Source organism: Urocampus carinirostris, chromosome 15, assembly GCF_059441175.1.
Source record: "Urocampus carinirostris isolate Australia breed hairy pipefish chromosome 15, RoL_Ucar_1.0, whole genome shotgun sequence".
NCBI lineage: Eukaryota > Metazoa > Chordata > Actinopteri > Syngnathiformes > Syngnathidae > Urocampus > Urocampus carinirostris.
Window position 1 is genome coordinate 32,082,920 of NC_142363.1, and position 17,600 is coordinate 32,100,519.

A 17,600-nucleotide genomic window follows, 5' to 3' on the forward strand; every position below is an offset into this window, starting at 1 on the left:
AGGCTCTCAGTGGATCGCCCCTCTCTTTGGTGGAAAAACATCCCCGGGGGAAAGACGCGGACCCGGCGTTCGGACCCTCTTATCTCCCCACCGGCGGATTTAGGCAGTTAAAACAGGGCTAAGACGGCTCCCTCTGATGTCGCTCGGGGGGATTACGGAACAAACGCGCTCAGGAATGCACGGCCGCAACCGTTACGGGAGGATCTCGGGATTCCCGGCTAACGCGGCTGATGCTAACGTGTCGAGGTGGCATATTTTTGCGGCTAAATCGTTAGGGCTGCAGCGATGAATCGATATCGTCGTCAAAGAACGCTAGTCGAAATTATCATCAACTATTGTGGCCGGATGCATTTTTCCAACAGAGTGAGACATCTTTACATCAATACGATCTATGGTGAGAGTCGCTTATGCTCAATAGCGTGACATAAACATACAGAAATGGCGGTGTTAAAAACTTTGGGGGTATTTTAGCCTGGTTACGGTAAATAAAAAGACCCTGGTCGTGCACGAACAGTTAAAGAGCACGGAAAACAGTTGAATCAAATGGAGTCTGACTCGCCTCAGTAAGACTCACGAAACGTTCAAGCCAATACGGCTTCGATGACACTATTGTACCTTTTTTACGTTCAGTTCAGTAGACTGCACTTCACCCTAATCCTTGAAACCACAACATTAAATTTCAAGCATTTTTACCTGATTTTTTTCTGGTGTTATTTTCCACATCATTAAACCAATTTTATGCAAAATATAAGGAAGAATGAATCATTATCCGACGATTCGGCTCATGGTTTCAATAGTCGGGGACTAGCGGACTATAAAAACAGTCTCGAGTTGCAGTCACTTACACGTCGCTCTGGTGAGTGTAGACCCGGTCGAAAAGAGCCTCGGGCGCCATCCACTTGACGGGGAGACGACCCTAAACGCAAAAAAAGCATAACGTGAAGAAAATGGAAGTCAAAACAAGTGAGAGAAGACGAAAGGGTGCTCACGTTGGTGGTCTTTTTGTAGTAGTCGATATTGTGCACGTCTCTCGCCAGGCCGAAATCGGCGATCTTCATGACGTTGTCCTCCGTCACCAGGACGTTCCTGGCCGCCAGGTCTCGGTGAATGCACTGAGAAGAGACCAATGGACAGGATTTTGGTTTACTTCTTCTTCTTCTTCGCATTTTTTCCTTCATAACTTCATTTATTCTTGTATATTACTAAACCGTGTTCTAGTAAAATATTGATTATTTTCAGGACAGAAATATCTGGATTTTCTCAAATTTTTCACGAGTTAAACTCAATTGCAAAACTCAGTAGAACAGTAGAAGTACAGTGGAACCTCGGTTTTCGAACGCCTCTCTGTTCGAACAAATCGGTTCTCGACCCAAAATTTCGAGAAATTCTTGCTTCGCTTTTCGTTCAAAAAAATCGGAGTTCGAACGCCGGTACGCTAGGGGCGACGCTGAACGGCGTACGAGTGTAGATTGCCCCCACCCCTCGTGAAGAACTGTTGTCACGGCAACGCGCACTCCTTTTCTGTTTTCGTTTTTCAAAAGCGGTGAAGGGAGTGTTTTAACCCCTAATTATGCCTCGGAAGAAGGTCGGTGCAAGCAGCAAAGTTGCTACAGGTGAAAAAAGAAGAGTAGTGCGTACAACTATTGCATTTAAGAAAGAAATAATAGCAAAATATGAAGAAGGTGTGCGAGTTTCCCTTCTTTCAGGAATACAGCATGGCTTCTGCCGACCGGTAAGAAATCCTATTCATAATTCTTTTCTTTATCCTTTAACCGTTCACCACTTGTTGTGGAGACCCGGGTGCTAAATGACGTGAAAACAACCTGATTTTTTTATTTTTCATGTTAGCGTAATCTTTCGTACGGAAGATTACGCTAACGCGAACGTACGATTAGCCTGGGCTAGCTTCATGTTTACGTTCGTGGTAAACATTCAGGGTGTTGGAACGGATTAAAACAATTTTACATTACTTTTAATGGGAAAAAACGGCTTCGGTGATCGTACAAATCAGTTTTCGTACAAAGAAATGGAACGGATTATGGTCGAGAACCGAGGTTCCACTGTATTTGTTTGAATAGACTAAATAATACTCTAAAAAACATATGAATTTAAAACAGTAAGGATTATTATTCCAAAATAAACAAATTTAAACATTAAATAACTTGAAAAAACGGTGCTCTCCATAAAAATATCTCCCTTTTACCTTCATAATTTCATTTATTCTTGTATATTACTAAACCTTGTTCTAGTAAAATATTGATTATTTTCAGGACAGAAATATCAGGATTTTCTCAAATTTTTCATGAATTACACTAGGGTTTTAAACTCAATGGCACAGAGGGCCAAAACTCAGTAGAACAGTAGAAGTATTTGTTGAATACACTAAAAAATACAATAAAAAACATATACATTTAAAACTTAGAATAAACAAATGTAAACATTAAATAACTGAAAAAAACGGTGCTCTCCATAAAAATATCTCCTATCAAAACTATAGGAATTCAAAATGTCAAAAATGGAAATATAGCATTGTGTTTCGTCTTGTAGTGCCATTTTACATTAAATTCCATTATCACGGCCATAAAGACGACACACCGGTTTACCGGCAATGTCAGTAAACCCATATCCATCCTCCGATCGGTTTTGAAAGGCTGTTTTCCGAATCCACGTTTTGCTCGGCCATTGTGAAGGTTTAGCATCCGCCTAATGCTCAGCAATGGAAACGTCACCCTGCTTTTTTCCATTGAACCTTCCCGTTACATTGTGATAGATGTTGGTCTCCGCTTTCTGACACTAAAGACTGACTATTAATGCACTTGTGTTGTTTTTCAGTAGATAGTTTCAAAAGTGGCTGCGCTCGTCAGGCTACAGCTAACTCGATTGATGCGGGAACATTTTCGGAAAGTCTTGTGGCGGCAGTAGAAGCGCTGCATTGTGGGATCTGTAGTTTGAGAGTTATCAGCCTTTCATAGAGCCGGGCCTTTATAATAATAATAATAATAATAATTTCCTTTGTATTGTCATTCTTTGTAACAATGTACACAGAACGAAATGTCGATACACCTGACCCGTTGTAGCGAGCCGATGCAGCCGCAGCCAACAGAGGGCGCCGCCATTTTACCAATGTTATAAGTCTTAGGTATGACTCGGCCGAGGCGCGAACCAGCGGTAGATGTATATGAAATGATTTCACAAGCCAGATATAATTTGATGCCATTTTTTTTTAATTCTGCGAGTTGTTTAATTACTAATTATTTAAATGTCTTACTTAAAGCTGGAATCTTAAAAGCATGTACCCAACCATCATAGCTTACTGAGCTCTCACCAGGTTTTTTTTTTTATTTTTATTTTTATCACGAGTTGCTGCATCGTGAGTAACTGTCACAAATGTTACTGTTCCTTTGTTGTATCATTTATAATTTTGTCTTTATTTTTCATTTTTCAAATTATGAATAATGAACATTATTTCTTTACTCATTTTTTATTGTTTTTTTATCATTAAATTATTTGCTATGTCATTGTTTTATTATTATTATTGTATATTATGTTATCGTATTCTTATTATATTCTTCATTGTTATTAAATTATTATTTGACCGTTTTTTTTTTCCAGAAAATTGAGAGAAATTATAATGAAATTATACATTAATTAGAACTTAAATCATACTCATATAAAAACTCTGCTAATATGGCAGATAATTTTTCTCATTTTAAGTCTTTCCAATTTTGGTTGAACATAGCTGAAAATGAGAAAACCCTATCTAAAGTTTGATATAAAATAATTTTGCTGATTTTGTGGATATTTAGAACAAAATGTATTCATAGAGAGAGAAGTTTAAATATTTAAAAGATACTTAAAAAGAGAACCTACAAATGGAGTATTTATTTTTACAGTACAGGAAAGTCTCAACTTTACAACTGTCTTCACAAAATCCTTTTTTTGTGTGATTGTGCTCGCACAGGTGTATCTAAACCACAGGTATCAAACAGGCGGCCCACGGGCCAAATCAGGCCCGGTCAGGGATTGAACCCGGCCCGCGAGACAACATTCAGAGAAGCGCAAGAGAAAAACAAGCTGCAGGTTGAAATATGTCCACTTGATGTTGCCAAAGCCAGGTGCCTCTCACAAAGACACTGCACTTGTATTTCTCTCTCTCTCTAACTCTTTTTCTCCCACTCTGTCTCTTTCACTCTCTGTGTCTCTTTTTCTTTTTCTCGCTTCATACTCTTCGCGCTTTCTTTTCTCTTTTCTCTCCTTCTGTCTTTCCATTTCTCTTTGGATTTTTCTTCCTCTCCCTTTCTTTTTCCCCTCTCTCACGACTTTTTATCTTTTGTTTCTCATGCTCTCTCTCTCTTTCTTTGTCCCGCCCTCTCTCCTTTTCCCTCCCTATTTCTTTATCTCTCTTTTTCTTTCTCTTTAATCTACCAGTCCGGCCCCCGACAGAATGTTTGTTCTATCGTGTGGCCCCCGAGTTCAAATGAGTTTGACACCCCTGATCTAAACTATGGCCTGGGGGCCCTTTACAGCCAACTATGACTTATTCACTGGTCCAAACCATAAAATAAAAATCAACTTAAAAACAAAATAAACATTGGATCGGGAACATTGAGCACCTGATTAAAAGGAAAAAAAGAAAGAAAGAAAATAAAATAAAAATAACTATAAATCTAGTCAAAAAATTGCCTATAAATTATTTAAAAAGTAATTGGACTTAACGTTTTTTAAGGGGTAGTATTTTTTGTAATCATTTATCGCTCTTATTCGCTTTTAAAATAACTTGCTATGTTAACAATATAGAAACAATTTTCTTTCAGTTCTTTCAAAGTCGATGACTTTGAATTTGTTTTTTTAAATTTCCAGCCAATCTTTTTATGTCGGGTAACAACTTTATCCCATTAACAATAAAAAGCATGGGCCCTAAGATTGAGCTTTGTGGAACACCAATGAAACGATTGAAACTCCGGATGACAAAATCCAGGCTTGTCCTAAATCCGCCCATGACTGACCTTCTGCGAGGCCAGGTACTCCATGCCTCGGGCCACCTGGTAGGCACAGGACACCAAGTCCTTGAAAGTTAGCTGCTCGTCGGGGATTTTGCACGTATCGAAGGAGTAGTCCATGCCGGGCGGCCTACGCGCCCGCAAATACTCCCTCAGGTTGCCTTTTGAAGCGTACTCCACCAGGACGTAGAGCGGACCTAAGAAATAGGGCGCTGGTGTTACTTTACGGAGGGTTAGCGTGCTAATGAGCGCTAGGAGGAGGAGCCTTACCGTCTTGCGTGCAAGCCCCCAGGAGGTTGATGATGTTCTTGTGTTTTCCGATCATCTTCATCATCTCCATTTCGGACACCAGGTCGGATAAATCTTTGTCGGTCGCGTCATCTGAGGCGAAAAGTCACAGAAGTCAAGATTAGCTTAGCGCAAGGTGTTTTAACCTTTCTTTTGTGATATTTTTCAATCAAGTCAGTCAAGTAACCTTAAACTTCGGGAACATTTTCATGCTATAAATATGGAAAAAAAAAGTATCATAATTGGATGTTTTTCTGTAAAAGAATTCAATATTTTCTCAATAAATCTCTTAAAAGAAAAAGAATACTTATATTTTACACATTTTAAATAATAGAAAAAAATATTCTAAGGACACTATAAAGATTTTTTTCTTACTAAATTAAGACAAATGTTTTTTTTCTTCTGTTTCATAATTTTAAAGATATATTTTTGCACTAAAATACAATAAATATTAAAAAAGGAGACCTATAATACAATACAAAAAATTATCGGACAATTTAAATATAGGCAGCACGGCGGCGCAGTGGTTAGCGCTTGTGCGGCACAGTTCATGTCATGGGAACCTGTTGTGGGTTCAAATCCAGCTCCAGACTTCCTGTGCGGAGTTTGTATGTTCTCCCCGTGCTTGCGTGGGTTTCCTCCGGGCACTCCGGTTTCCTCCCACGTTCCAAAAACATGCATTTCAGGTGAATTGGCCGGTCCAAATTGTCCCTAGGTGTGAATGAGCGAATGAGTTGTCTGTCCCTGTGTGCCCTGCGATTGGCTGGCAACCAGTTCAGGGTGTCCCCTGCCCACTGCCCGGAGATGGCTGGGATGGGCTTCAGCCCCCCCGCGACCCTAATGAGGATAAGCGGCTGATGAGATGAGATGAGAGATGAGAATTTAAATATATTTTTGCAGAGTACACAAAAGATTTATCATCCTTAGCAAGTGCTTCTTACAAAAAAAACTATCAACGGGATATATTTAAACATAGAATATATTTGGAAAATATTTATGACCAGAAATAATATCATTGTATATCTATTTTGAGCAGTGATTCTCAATTAGTGCGATTCGAGGCTCCGTCAAGGGGGGCGTGGGTGTTTTTAACCTCATGGATCTTTTTTTTTTTTTTTTAATCTTTCCTAGAATCAAGTGCAATCGGACTTCCGCAACACAAGGGTGCAGTGGCGCTCCCATTAATAGGGTCTTTTGTCTACATAAAGCCAGAACGCAGTTTATTAAGCACAAGGGCGGCAGTGGCTCAGGAGGTAGAGCGCTCGTCTTGGGATCAAGAGATCGCAGTTCGAATCCCGGCTCCTCCGTGTTACATGTTGGAGTGTCCTTGGGTAAGACACTGAACCCCTAACACCCCCAATAAGCAGGTTAGCTGCACGGCCGCTATTGGGAAATGTGAAGCACACTGTAAAGCGCTTTGGGAAGTCTTGACTTGAAAAGCGCTATAGAAATGCAGATCATTTCATTTCATTTAGTACGAAGTGTAGCAGACCCTAAAATAACCCCATGAAAAAAATATTTAACACGGATTTAGAGACGGGCAACGGAGACGAAAAGTAAAGAGACAAAGAAATGTCTCCTTCCGAAAGCATAGATGAGAAAATTTGACGAAACGTAAGTAGCACTTCGCTGTGGCCACGGAGGGAGAAGAGCAAAGACCGGCGAGCTTGCTTTATTTAAAATGTTGGCAGCAAACAGCACAAAGCCAAATACGTTAATTTGTCATTACAACCCATAAGGTTGAGGGCGCGAGAGGATTTCTTCTTCTGAGGGAGGCAAAATAGAAGATTTGAAATCGACTCCTTCTTTTTGAAATCACTTTTACGAGCATCAGTGGTAAAAACGTGTAGAAACGGGACTCACCTTTGAGCATTTTGACAGCGACGGTGAGGGGCTTGTTGGGCTTCTCCTTGTCCACCCCGATGGCCTCGGCCATCACTACCTGGCCGAAGCAGCCTTCGCCCAGAGGCTTCCCCAGGGTCAGCCTGCAAAATCCGACAGGAATTTTCAACAGTCTTTCCCATACATGGGAAGATTCCGGTGCCATTCCAGGGTTCAATCGGACCCGCTAGGTTCAGGCCCGTCGGGGGTTTTAATCCGGCCAGCGAGACATTACCCAGAGAAACACAAGAGAAAAGTGAGCTGCCACTCGCAAAGCAACTGGATCTATATTTCTTTCTGACTCTCATTCCCTTTTTCTGTACTTCGGTCTCTCTCGTTATTTCCTTTTCTTGTTCTCTTCTCTCTCTTTTCTCTGTCTATCTGTTTCTATCTTCTTTTCTCTTTATTTCTCTATATCAGTGTCTCTCTTTCCCTTGGTATTTCTTTCTTTCTTTAGCTCCGTCACTCTTTTTGTCTCTCTCTCTTATTTTTCTCTTTACGTTGTCACTTTTTTATTTCTCTCTCTCAACTGTTTTCTCTGTCTCACTCTTTCTCCATTTTTACTCTCTTTGTCTCTTTGTCGTTCTCTCTCTCTTTCTCTTTTCTCTGTCTTTCCGTTTCTATCTTCTTTTCTCTTATTTCTCTATATCAGTGTCTCTCTTTCTCTCTGTATTTTTTCTTTCTTTAGCTCTGTCACTCTTTTTGTCTCTCTCTCTTTTTTCTCTTTCTCGTTGTCACTTTTTTATTTCTCCCTCTCAACTCTCAACTGTTTTCTCTCTCTCTCCCTCCCTCCATTTTACTCACTCTTTGTCTCCTTCTCTCTATCCATTTCTATCTTCTTTTCTCTTTATTTCTCTATATCAATGTATTTCTTTCTTTCTTTAGCTCGGTCACTCTCTCTCTCTCTCTCTCTCCCATTTTTCTCTTTCTTGTTGTCACTTTTTTTTTCTCCCTCTCAGCTCTGTTTTCTCTCTCAACTCTGTTTTCTCTCTCTCTCCCTCCATTTTTACTCTCTCTTTGTCTGTCTCTCTCTTTCTTGTTCTCTTCTCTCTCTTTTCTCTGTCTATCCGTTTCTATCTTCTTTTCTCTTTATTTCTCTGTGTCTCTTTCTCTCTGTATTTCTTTCTTTCTTTAGCTCCGTCACTCTTTTTGTCTCTCGCTCTCTCTCTCTCTTTTTTTTCTCTTTTCCGTTGTCACTTTTTTATTTCTCTCTCTCAACTCTGTTTTCTCTCTCAACAATGTTCTCTCTCTATTTCTTTCTTTCTTTAGCTAGCTACGTCACTCTTTTGTCTCTCTCTCTTTTTTCTCTTTCTCGTCGTCACTTTTTTATTTCTCTCTCTCCCTCCATTTTTACTCTCTCTTTGTCTCTTTCTCTGTCTCTCTTGTTCTCTCTCTTCCCCCCTCTTTCTGTTCTCTCTCTCTCTCTGTTTTGTCTTTCTCTCAACCCCTTAAATTCTTTGAGAAACACCAATCAGGTCTCCGTAACGCTAAGCTGCGGGCAGCGGGTCCTCACCTGGCTCGCGAAAACTCCCACTTGGGGTCCGAAGGCAGCTCCAGCTCGGAGACGTTCGCAAGCATTGGCCCGTCGCTGGAGGAGAGACGCGCGATCCTCACCAGCGGCGTGTTGGAGTTCATGGACGAGTTGGAATCCAAGGACACCTGCTTGGGTGCATAACACAGAACCAAGGAGACCGTTATCGGCGCTGGAAGGACAGCGCGACGGGGAGAAACGGAGGGCGGGGGGGAGGTCACGTGAGGCCGGATTACAAATTGTCAGCGGCGGTTTTCTCACTCGAGGTCGCTCAAAGTTTTGATTCCTGTTTCGGGAAAGGTTAGGACACCATTTATACAGCAGCTCGCCCGAAATGAGATGAATTGACTAAACGATGATCCAATTAAGTAACACGTTAATAGGGTAACTTACTCATTTAATCCAACTGATTAACTGAGAACTTATTCAGTTGTACTGCAATATTGTATCGTATTTCTTGAATAAAATAAAGACAAATATTATATAATGAGGATAAACGGTACGGCTAATGAGATGAGATGAGCTTGTGAAAAACTGATCAAAAAACGTTAATATAGGTAAAATTAGCATATCTAACAAACCAGTAGATTTTTTTTGCCTATTTTAAATGATATTTTCTGCAAACATCCTTAAAAAAAATCCTTAAATAGAAATATAAAATATGCTACATAAGGTGTATATTCTCTTATTTTAAGGAAATTGAATTAAAATGACTGAAAATTATATAAATTGCAAAATTATTAAGTACCGTATGTTTTTCTGCCAAAGATATTTATATATATTTTGCACTGTACACTGCACTTCTTAACTTAGTGGCAGAAAGTTTGATGATTTTATGTATATATATATATTTTTTTTTTAAATATTTCATCTTATTTTTTTAAAGAACAATCAATAGTTAAAATAAGCAAAATGAATTGAATAATTTGCTTATTTCGAGTAATATATTTTACATAGAAAATCAGTCTTAAAAATGATATAGGAGTTCCAAGATAATACCTTTTAAAGTATATATTTTCTTAAACAATATTAAAGAAGAATGAACTAAAATGACTTAAAATTGAATAAATGACCTGTAAAACAATCACAATTTTCTGCCAATGGAGTAAGATTATTTTTCAGGGGTCTGGATAAGAATTTTTTTCCTTTTTTAGGTGTATATTTTTTCATTTTCAAGAGTAAAATAAATTAAACGATTTAAGATTAACTATAGTTCCTGTAAAATAAGCAAGCTCTTCTGCAAATCAAGTAATATTGTAATTAGGCTAGATAAGATAGTTGAGCTTATTTGATCCGAAACCTTTTTTTTTTTTTCATTTAAAAACAATTATGTTTTACTAAAATATGTAATCGAGCAACCCTTTTTTATATTCTACTGGAAAAAAACAGAGCTTAAAATATACTCACATTTAAAAAAAATGACACAGTGAGCTTAATTTTTCTGCCCACGGAGACATTTTTCTTTGCGTCGGTGCAATCACAAAAAAAAAAGGAAGCGGCCATTTCTGTACCTCGAGTTCCAACCGACGATTCTATCGATCTCGTCCAAAAACCCATTCAAGCGACAAATTCTCACCCGGAGAAAAACGGAGTTTTTTCACGAAAGTCTAGGTGGAAAAAAAGGGAGTCCGGCTCCAAATTTGCCTGGCCTGAAAAGTAATATGCGTTGGAAAATGCCGGGAGCTTTGCGGGAGATTTACTTGCTTATGAAAAAAAACAGAAGGAGAGAATTCAGCGAGAGATTAGCAGGAGCAAAAGCGAGCGAAGATTACACAAGAATGCAATAAAATTTGCTGCCTTATAGGAGAGGAGCCTGACTGCTTTTAACTAGCAAGCTTTCATTCCAAAAATGACATCTTTTTCATATTTATCATTTATAGGAACTCATTCACTGCCAACCTGCTTATTATTTATAGTATACTTATTTTCCTGGTCGAATTCAAGCACTTTCCAGGCCATTTTTCCAGTACCCATAAAGGAAGAAATTCAGTGCTGGTCAAAAGGTTTTTTGTTGACTTTGATGACTACAATAGAGTCACTATCTTGCTGACATACTTTTAGGCGGATTTTTTTGTAATCTCTCGGCTTTGTTGTGTGTTTTGGAGTAAATATTTGACACAGTTGGAGTCTATGGATTGTCACGGACATTCAAAGAAGTTGAAGACTGGAGAGTTACGCCGCCTTTAGTTTTCGGGTATCTTGTTTCAGACCGATCGTGATGTTTATTTTGATGAGTATAATTTTAAATCATATCTTGAATCCCAAGAGTTTGCACTCTCCAATGAAATGTGGAATTATGTATTTCAGTGACTAGTATTTGTTTGTTTATTTAGTCTGGCGGTCATTTTTGTCCTAATTATGTTTTCAAACAAGGCGGAGCAAATATATTTGTACAAATATCACGAAATCCCAACACATTTACCTTTGGTGCGGAAAGCTCAGAGCGAGGGGGGGGAAAGGATTGTGCACACTGTTTGTATAGCTCCGTCCATTCCTACTGCTAAAGTTTTGAGGTATTTACAGTTTGTTCTGTGGGTTTTCATCATAAATTATCTCAACCGTGACAATGGATTGTTTAATGATCTTACATATAAGATTTTTTTTAATATACAGCCAAAACAGGGTTTGTTGGTGTGACACCTTGTTTGTAAATTGTAAATTGTCTTGGGATCAAGAGATCGCAGGTTCAATTCCCGGCTCCTGTGTGTTACGTGTCGAAGTGTCCTTGGGCAAGACACTGAATCCCAAATGCCCCCAACAAGCAGGTCGGCCCCTTGCATGGCTGCATATATTGGTGTGTGTGTGTGTGTGTGTGTGTGTGTGTGTGTGTTTGTGTGTGTGAATGGGTAAGTGTGAAGCACGTTGTAAAACACTTCGGGAGGTCTTCATTGACTTGAAAAGCGCTATAGAAATGCAGACCATTTACGATTTTAGTTGAGATTGTGTACTATAAATACTGTACCAAACTATTTTTTATATTTAATATATTCCTGGCTTTACATGTGCTAAAATAACCTTCGCATGTATCAATGCGGTAAATAATTGCGCAGATACAAATGCATCTCCGAGCCAGACGTACTCATGAAAAAAGCCGTCTACGGTTTCTGAACCTGGTCTAGACAATCGCTAGGGTCCAATCGGAACGTAAAAGGGGAAGGAAAGGGTGTCTGCAAATCTCGTATCTACTTTCTGTTACCTGTCTCTTGAGCGGGAACTTTGAGAGTTTTTGCACGGGCGGTTCGGGCAGCGACTTGTGAGCGCTCATGCGCATTCGGCAGAGGACCACGATCACGACCGCCAGGATGAAAAGTACGCAGCCCGTCACGTAGATCAGGATATCCGCGTAGTAGTCCTCCTTTTCTGGGCTCACTGCTTCAAAAAAAAGAACAAAAAGAAAACAAACACGTATGCGTGTACAATTACTAACAAATACAGAGGAAATGAAAAATAAAATAGATATATATAATACATCTTTAAAGCCCCAGTGTGTAATATTTGACCACTAGATGGCACTTTAGTGTCTAACGTGAACAAAAAAACGTAGCAGCAAGATGCCAGACAAACCTGCCGGCGACCTCAATATAAGTATTTCAACATGTAAAAGAAATACAACTTTTTCAACCTATATTTTTTTTTACTAAAAATTAACATTGTTATGTATTTTTGCCTGGTATTGAAGTAAGTTTATTTGACTTTTTTTCTACTGAATTTTTTTTTTTGTACCACTAGGAGACAATATATATTACACACTGTCCTTTTAAAGAAATACATTGGAAAAAAAATGTAAAGAATAAAAAGAAGAAATAATTAAAGAGGGACAAAACATTATTGATACTTATTTTTGGGTGTAATTCAATTTTGGATCACTAGATGGCAACACTATATTTCTGGCCATGAAATAGAACTGCTTTGTCATGGATTACATAGTCAACATTTTTCACGACTAGATTAGACGTGGCACTCCATGATAAACATATCATAAAAATAAAATAAAATAAAAATTAGGATACCAAAACTAATACAATAAATGTATAATTGATTGTTACATTATTATTTAAATTTTGTATTTTATTTTTGATAACATTAATTGGATAAATTAACTGATTATGGTCAAAAGAATTTGAAAAAAGGAGGAATATATCCCCTTGTTTTCAGCCCAAGTTACTATATTTTGGTTGAAGATTATTAGAGATTTAAATGCTCTGTAATACTGATTATTATATTTATGTTTAATCTCTAATGTAAATATTTAGGGGTCATATATATATATATATATATATATATATATATATATATATATATATATAAAGAATTAAATGTACTCTATTGTGACTATTAAAATAATATGAATGGAAGCAGTAATAATTCCAGCCATTTTAATTTAATTTAAGATCCAATCCTCAGTAATCTCATTTACACCTACGTTGACTCACTTATGTCCAAATATTCATAGAATATTTTTAGCTTTTTCTTACTTCCTTCAGAGAAAAATCAATGTACTTTATTTTTGTTTTCTGCTATGCTTCATATTTTCAATAAAATAAGTAATATAACATTTGTAGCCAAAATGTGTTGCTATAAACATCAATTTATTGTGATTCTATAAATAGAATAGAATTGAATGTATTGTTTTTAATCAATAGTAAAACTAAAACTTCCCCTTTTTGGTGCAATTTAAGATAAATTACGTTTAAAATGTGGAAAAAGATAAAACTGTTGAGAATATGAATTAGCATAATATTGTAAAATGACCACATCTCAACTTTTGTCAACCTAAATTGTCAATTAAAAAATTAAAAAACAGATAATATATTAGAGTGTATTTGAGACGTTGTTGGCTAATCACTATTTCTGCCAATTTTCACAAATTTAACTCAAATGTAACATAGAACAAAGAACAAAACCGGTCAGAGTTAGCCCGCCGTGGTTTTCAGCCCCTCATGAAAACCGGGTCCGGGAGGGGACAGAGTTAGAGCAGCGGTGTGGTGGCGGTGGTGGGTACCTGGAAGCACCGTGAGCCAAGCAGAGTGGTGAGCAAAGCCGATAGAGTTCCCCGCCAGGCAAGTGTACTCGCCGGCGTCCTCGAAAGACACGTTGGACACCAGTAGCACCTCCAATTCGTTGTCCGTGGTGTTAATACCGGCCGTCTGAGGGGGAATTAGGGGGGTGGGGAGCCAGGGAGGAAGGGATGGGGGCACCGTCAGGAAACCGCCAAAAAAATGCCAAGACGACGACGTCCAAGAAAACACCCAAGCAGAAAAGTCACCGCCGCGGCACCAGGACAGAGCAAAAATTGCAGTCAAAGGACCGTTTTTTTCGTATTTCACGGTTTTGAGTTGTTCCTTGCCCGCATGTTGGTTTTAGATCAGGTCATTGTGTCATTGGAATCCTGTGCAGTCCTTTGAGACATTTCTTGTGTAAATATCATGTAAATTATAACTATAGCTTTATCCTCCTTGTTTTATAACCTTATCTTCTCTGTTCCTTTATCTTCTTGGCCTTTTTACCTCACTGTGAATGTGTGAAACTGGAGTGTCATGCCCAATTTCGTTGTCACATTATGTGAACCCATTTTGTAACAATGACAATAAAGGTATATTCTATTCTATTCTATTTTTGTGATTAAGGGCTATATAAATAAATGTGACTTGACTTGAAATGGAATAACACCAGCTAGCCTTTTCCAGACTTCAGTGTTGCCTTTAACCCTTTTATTTTTCTCCGTTTGGCAAACCGATGCACAGCTTGGATAAAATCAGTATTATCATAACAAATTTAAGACTTTTCAGGAGGATTTTAAATATAATTTTGGCCTGTCAATGACATTTTACACTGACAAGAAATTAAAAACGAAAGCAATTTAAATAACATTTAGGACCAGTTGTTTTCTATTTACTTACTAACCATCTTTTTCCCTAAATGACTTGCTTAACACACAAACTTGACTTACTTTATCTCTACCTAATTATCTACTTATTTGCCCACCTACCTACTTATCTACCTATCGAACTACTCATCTACTGATCTACATATTTACCTGCACATCCATCTATATATTATATATACACACATACTTATCCTATCTAACTACATATCTACATATCTAATATCTAATGACTTAGCCTTTTTCCTGTTCACTTTTCCAGCTAACTATCGAGCTACGTTTTCAGCTATTTAAGCAAGCCATGTAGCTAAGTTACTTTTTTACAAATTGTTATCAAACTGGGTGCTAGTTGTGCTAATTATCAAGCTATGAGTTTGCCTCCCTTTTAACTAGCTATCTAGTATTGGTTTTTGCTTTTTTATTTGTCTACCTTTATAGCTAACTATCAAGCTACCTTTTTAGATATTTAGCAAGCCCTTTAGCTAAATTGCTATTTTAAAAAAGTATATCAAACTGGGTGTTAGTTATCAAGCTAAAAGTTAGCCTCCCTTTGAACTAGCTAACTAGCTTTGTTCTTAGCTATCTGGCTGTTAAGATTGCATTTTACTCTTAGCTAGCTATCTAGCTTCCTTTTAGTTTTTTACCTGTCTACCTTTCTAGCCAACTATCAAGCTACCTTTTAGCCATTTAGCAAGCCCCTTAGCTAAATTGCTATTTTAGAAATTGATATCAAACTGGGTGCTAGATATCAAGCTAATGGTTGGCCTCCGTTTCAACAAGCCATCTAGTTTTGCTTTTAGCTTTCTATCTGGCTGTTTCGACTGCGTTTTACTCTTAGCTAGCTAACTAGCTTCATTTTAGTTTTTTACCTGTCTACCTTTCTAGCTAACTATCAAGCTACCTTTTGAACTATTTAGCAAGCCCTTTAGCTAAATTCTTGTTTTAGAAATGTATATCAAACTGGGTGCTAGTTGTGCTAATTATCAAGCAAAAGGTTTGCCTCATATTTAACTAGCTATCTAGCTAAGTTTTAGCTAGCTATTTGCCTGTTTTGATTGTCTTTAACTCTTAGCTAACTATCTAGCTTCCTTTTAGTTTTTTATTTGTCTACCTTTCTCGCCAACTATCAAGCTACCTTTTGCAAGCCCTTTAGCTAAATTGTTATTTTAGAAATTTATATCAAACTGGGTGCTAGTTATCAAGCTAAAGTTTGTCCTCCATTTTAACTAGCTATCTAGCTTAGCTTTTAGCTTTCTATCTGGCTGTTTAGATGGTGTTTTACTCTTAACTAGCTATCCAGCTCCCTTTTAGTTTTTTTTACCCGTCTACCTTTCTAGCCAACTATCAAGCTACCTTTTTAGCTATTTAACAAGCCCTCTAGCTAAGTTACTATTTTGAAAATGAATATCAAACTGGGTGCTAGCAGTGCTAGATATCAATCTAAATGTTGGCCTCATTTTCAACTAGCTATCGTACTAGGTTTTTAGCTTTCTATCTGGCTGTTTCGGTGGCATTTTAATCTTAACTAGCTATCTAGATACCTTTTAGTTGTTTACCCGTCTACTTTTCCAGCCAACTATCAAGCTACCTTTCTAGCTATTTAGCAAGCGCTTTAGATAAGTTGCTATTTTAGAAACATATATCAAACTGGGTGCTAGTTATCAAGCTAAAGGTTTGCCTCATTTTTAACTAGCTATCGAACTAGGTTTTTAGCTTTTTATCTGGCTGTTTCGGTGGCGTTTTACTCTTAACTTGCTATCTAGCTCCCTTTTATTTTTTCACCTGTCTACCTTTCGAGCTAACTATCAAGCTAGCTTTTTAGCTATTCAGCAAGCCCTTTAGCTAAGTTGCTATTTTAGAACTTTATATCAAACAAGGTGCTAGTTAGTAAAAAGTAGCTGGACGCTTGGAAAAAGTTTGGAGACCCTTGGTATAGTAGTACAATAAAAGCCTTTTTTAAAAAGTACCCAGCTCAAAACTAAGAATTGGAGTTGACATCTGAACTTTTTGGTCAAATATAAGCTAGCTTTTTAGCTATTTTAAGGCTAAGTGAAATTGTAGCAAAAAACCCATGATTCAATCATGAGGTTGACAGATCTTCTCGAAGGAGGCTAACCCGACCAAGCAGTAGCAGACGAAACCACAACCAGCGCCCCGAGAAAAAGAGGACACACAGATGCTGTGGAGAGCCATTTTGGGGTTTTCTTTTTTTTTTTTTACCTGCTCGGAGTATTTTGAGCCAGAAGGCGTTTTGCGACCTCCCTACAAAGTTAGTGGCGCGGCACCAGTATTTTCCGGCATCTCGCTCTGTCACGTTGGACAATTTGAGCGTGTGCCGGGCCTCGGTACGCCAGCTCACTACGCTCTGCAAACAATGGGATACATTCAGACACACATGCGGTGAAATGCTAAGCTAACTAGCGCCGGGCGCGACGCGGCGTCCTTTGACGATCTGTTGTTACTTTATCAGATGGACCTGCAAGGAGCTAATGGTGTTTTCTCAACTGGTGGGTCAGGACCTGTAAAAGTGGGTTGTGGACCCCTTTTTTAGTGGGTCGCGGGCCTTTTTTGGGGGACAAAATAAAGCTAGGTTGAAAAAAAATGAAGGGTCATTTACACTCTTGAAAAGTTGATGGCAAAAATACCTAGCTCAATCTCTTCCCAGCTGAATCTCTTCTACTTTTTCAATCAACACGTTTGAGAGTCCCCACATCTTGCTTTATGGTGATTTTGTTGGTTTTATTTCCTTTTTGCTGCCCATAACAATAATTCCCAAGAAAGTAATTAAACTATACAGTAATATTACAAAAAACGACCAAAAATACTACATAAATACTATTGTGGAAATACAGTACTTACAAATACTACAGACATTAAAACTACAGTAATACTGTAAAAAACACAGAAATACGACAAAACACAATACAGTAATACTACAAAAATACGACAAAATTTATTATCAAATGTAGTGCTTAAAACAGGGACTTGATATATATTTTGGGTCATATTGCTAAGA

At 38.0% G+C, this 17,600-nt stretch overlaps 1 protein-coding gene across 9 annotated transcripts in view; it reads right to left on the reverse strand.

The window, feature by feature from the left end:
• Positions 1-17,600, reverse strand: part of fgfr3 (fibroblast growth factor receptor 3) — a 111,130-nt gene that overhangs the window by 8,364 nt on the left and 85,166 nt on the right. For 3 of the 9 annotated variants that reach the window (XM_088354876.1, XM_088354873.1, XM_088354869.1), the window contains exons 8-15: positions 13,703-13,847; positions 11,897-12,072; positions 8,683-8,831; positions 7,152-7,273; positions 5,271-5,381; positions 5,007-5,197; positions 990-1,112; positions 846-916 (exon numbers count right to left, since the gene is read on the reverse strand). In XM_088354876.1, coding sequence (XP_088211002.1) covers positions 846-916; positions 990-1,112; positions 5,007-5,197; positions 5,271-5,381; positions 7,152-7,273; positions 8,683-8,831; positions 11,897-12,072; positions 13,703-13,847 — 1,088 coding nt within the window. Of the gene's footprint in view, positions 1-845; positions 917-989; positions 1,113-5,006; positions 5,198-5,270; positions 5,382-7,151; positions 7,274-8,682; positions 8,832-11,889; positions 12,073-13,702; positions 13,848-17,600 lie in introns of all 9 variants that reach the window. The other 6 variants (XM_088354875.1, XM_088354870.1, XM_088354868.1 and 3 more) reach the window with 4 other exon arrangements.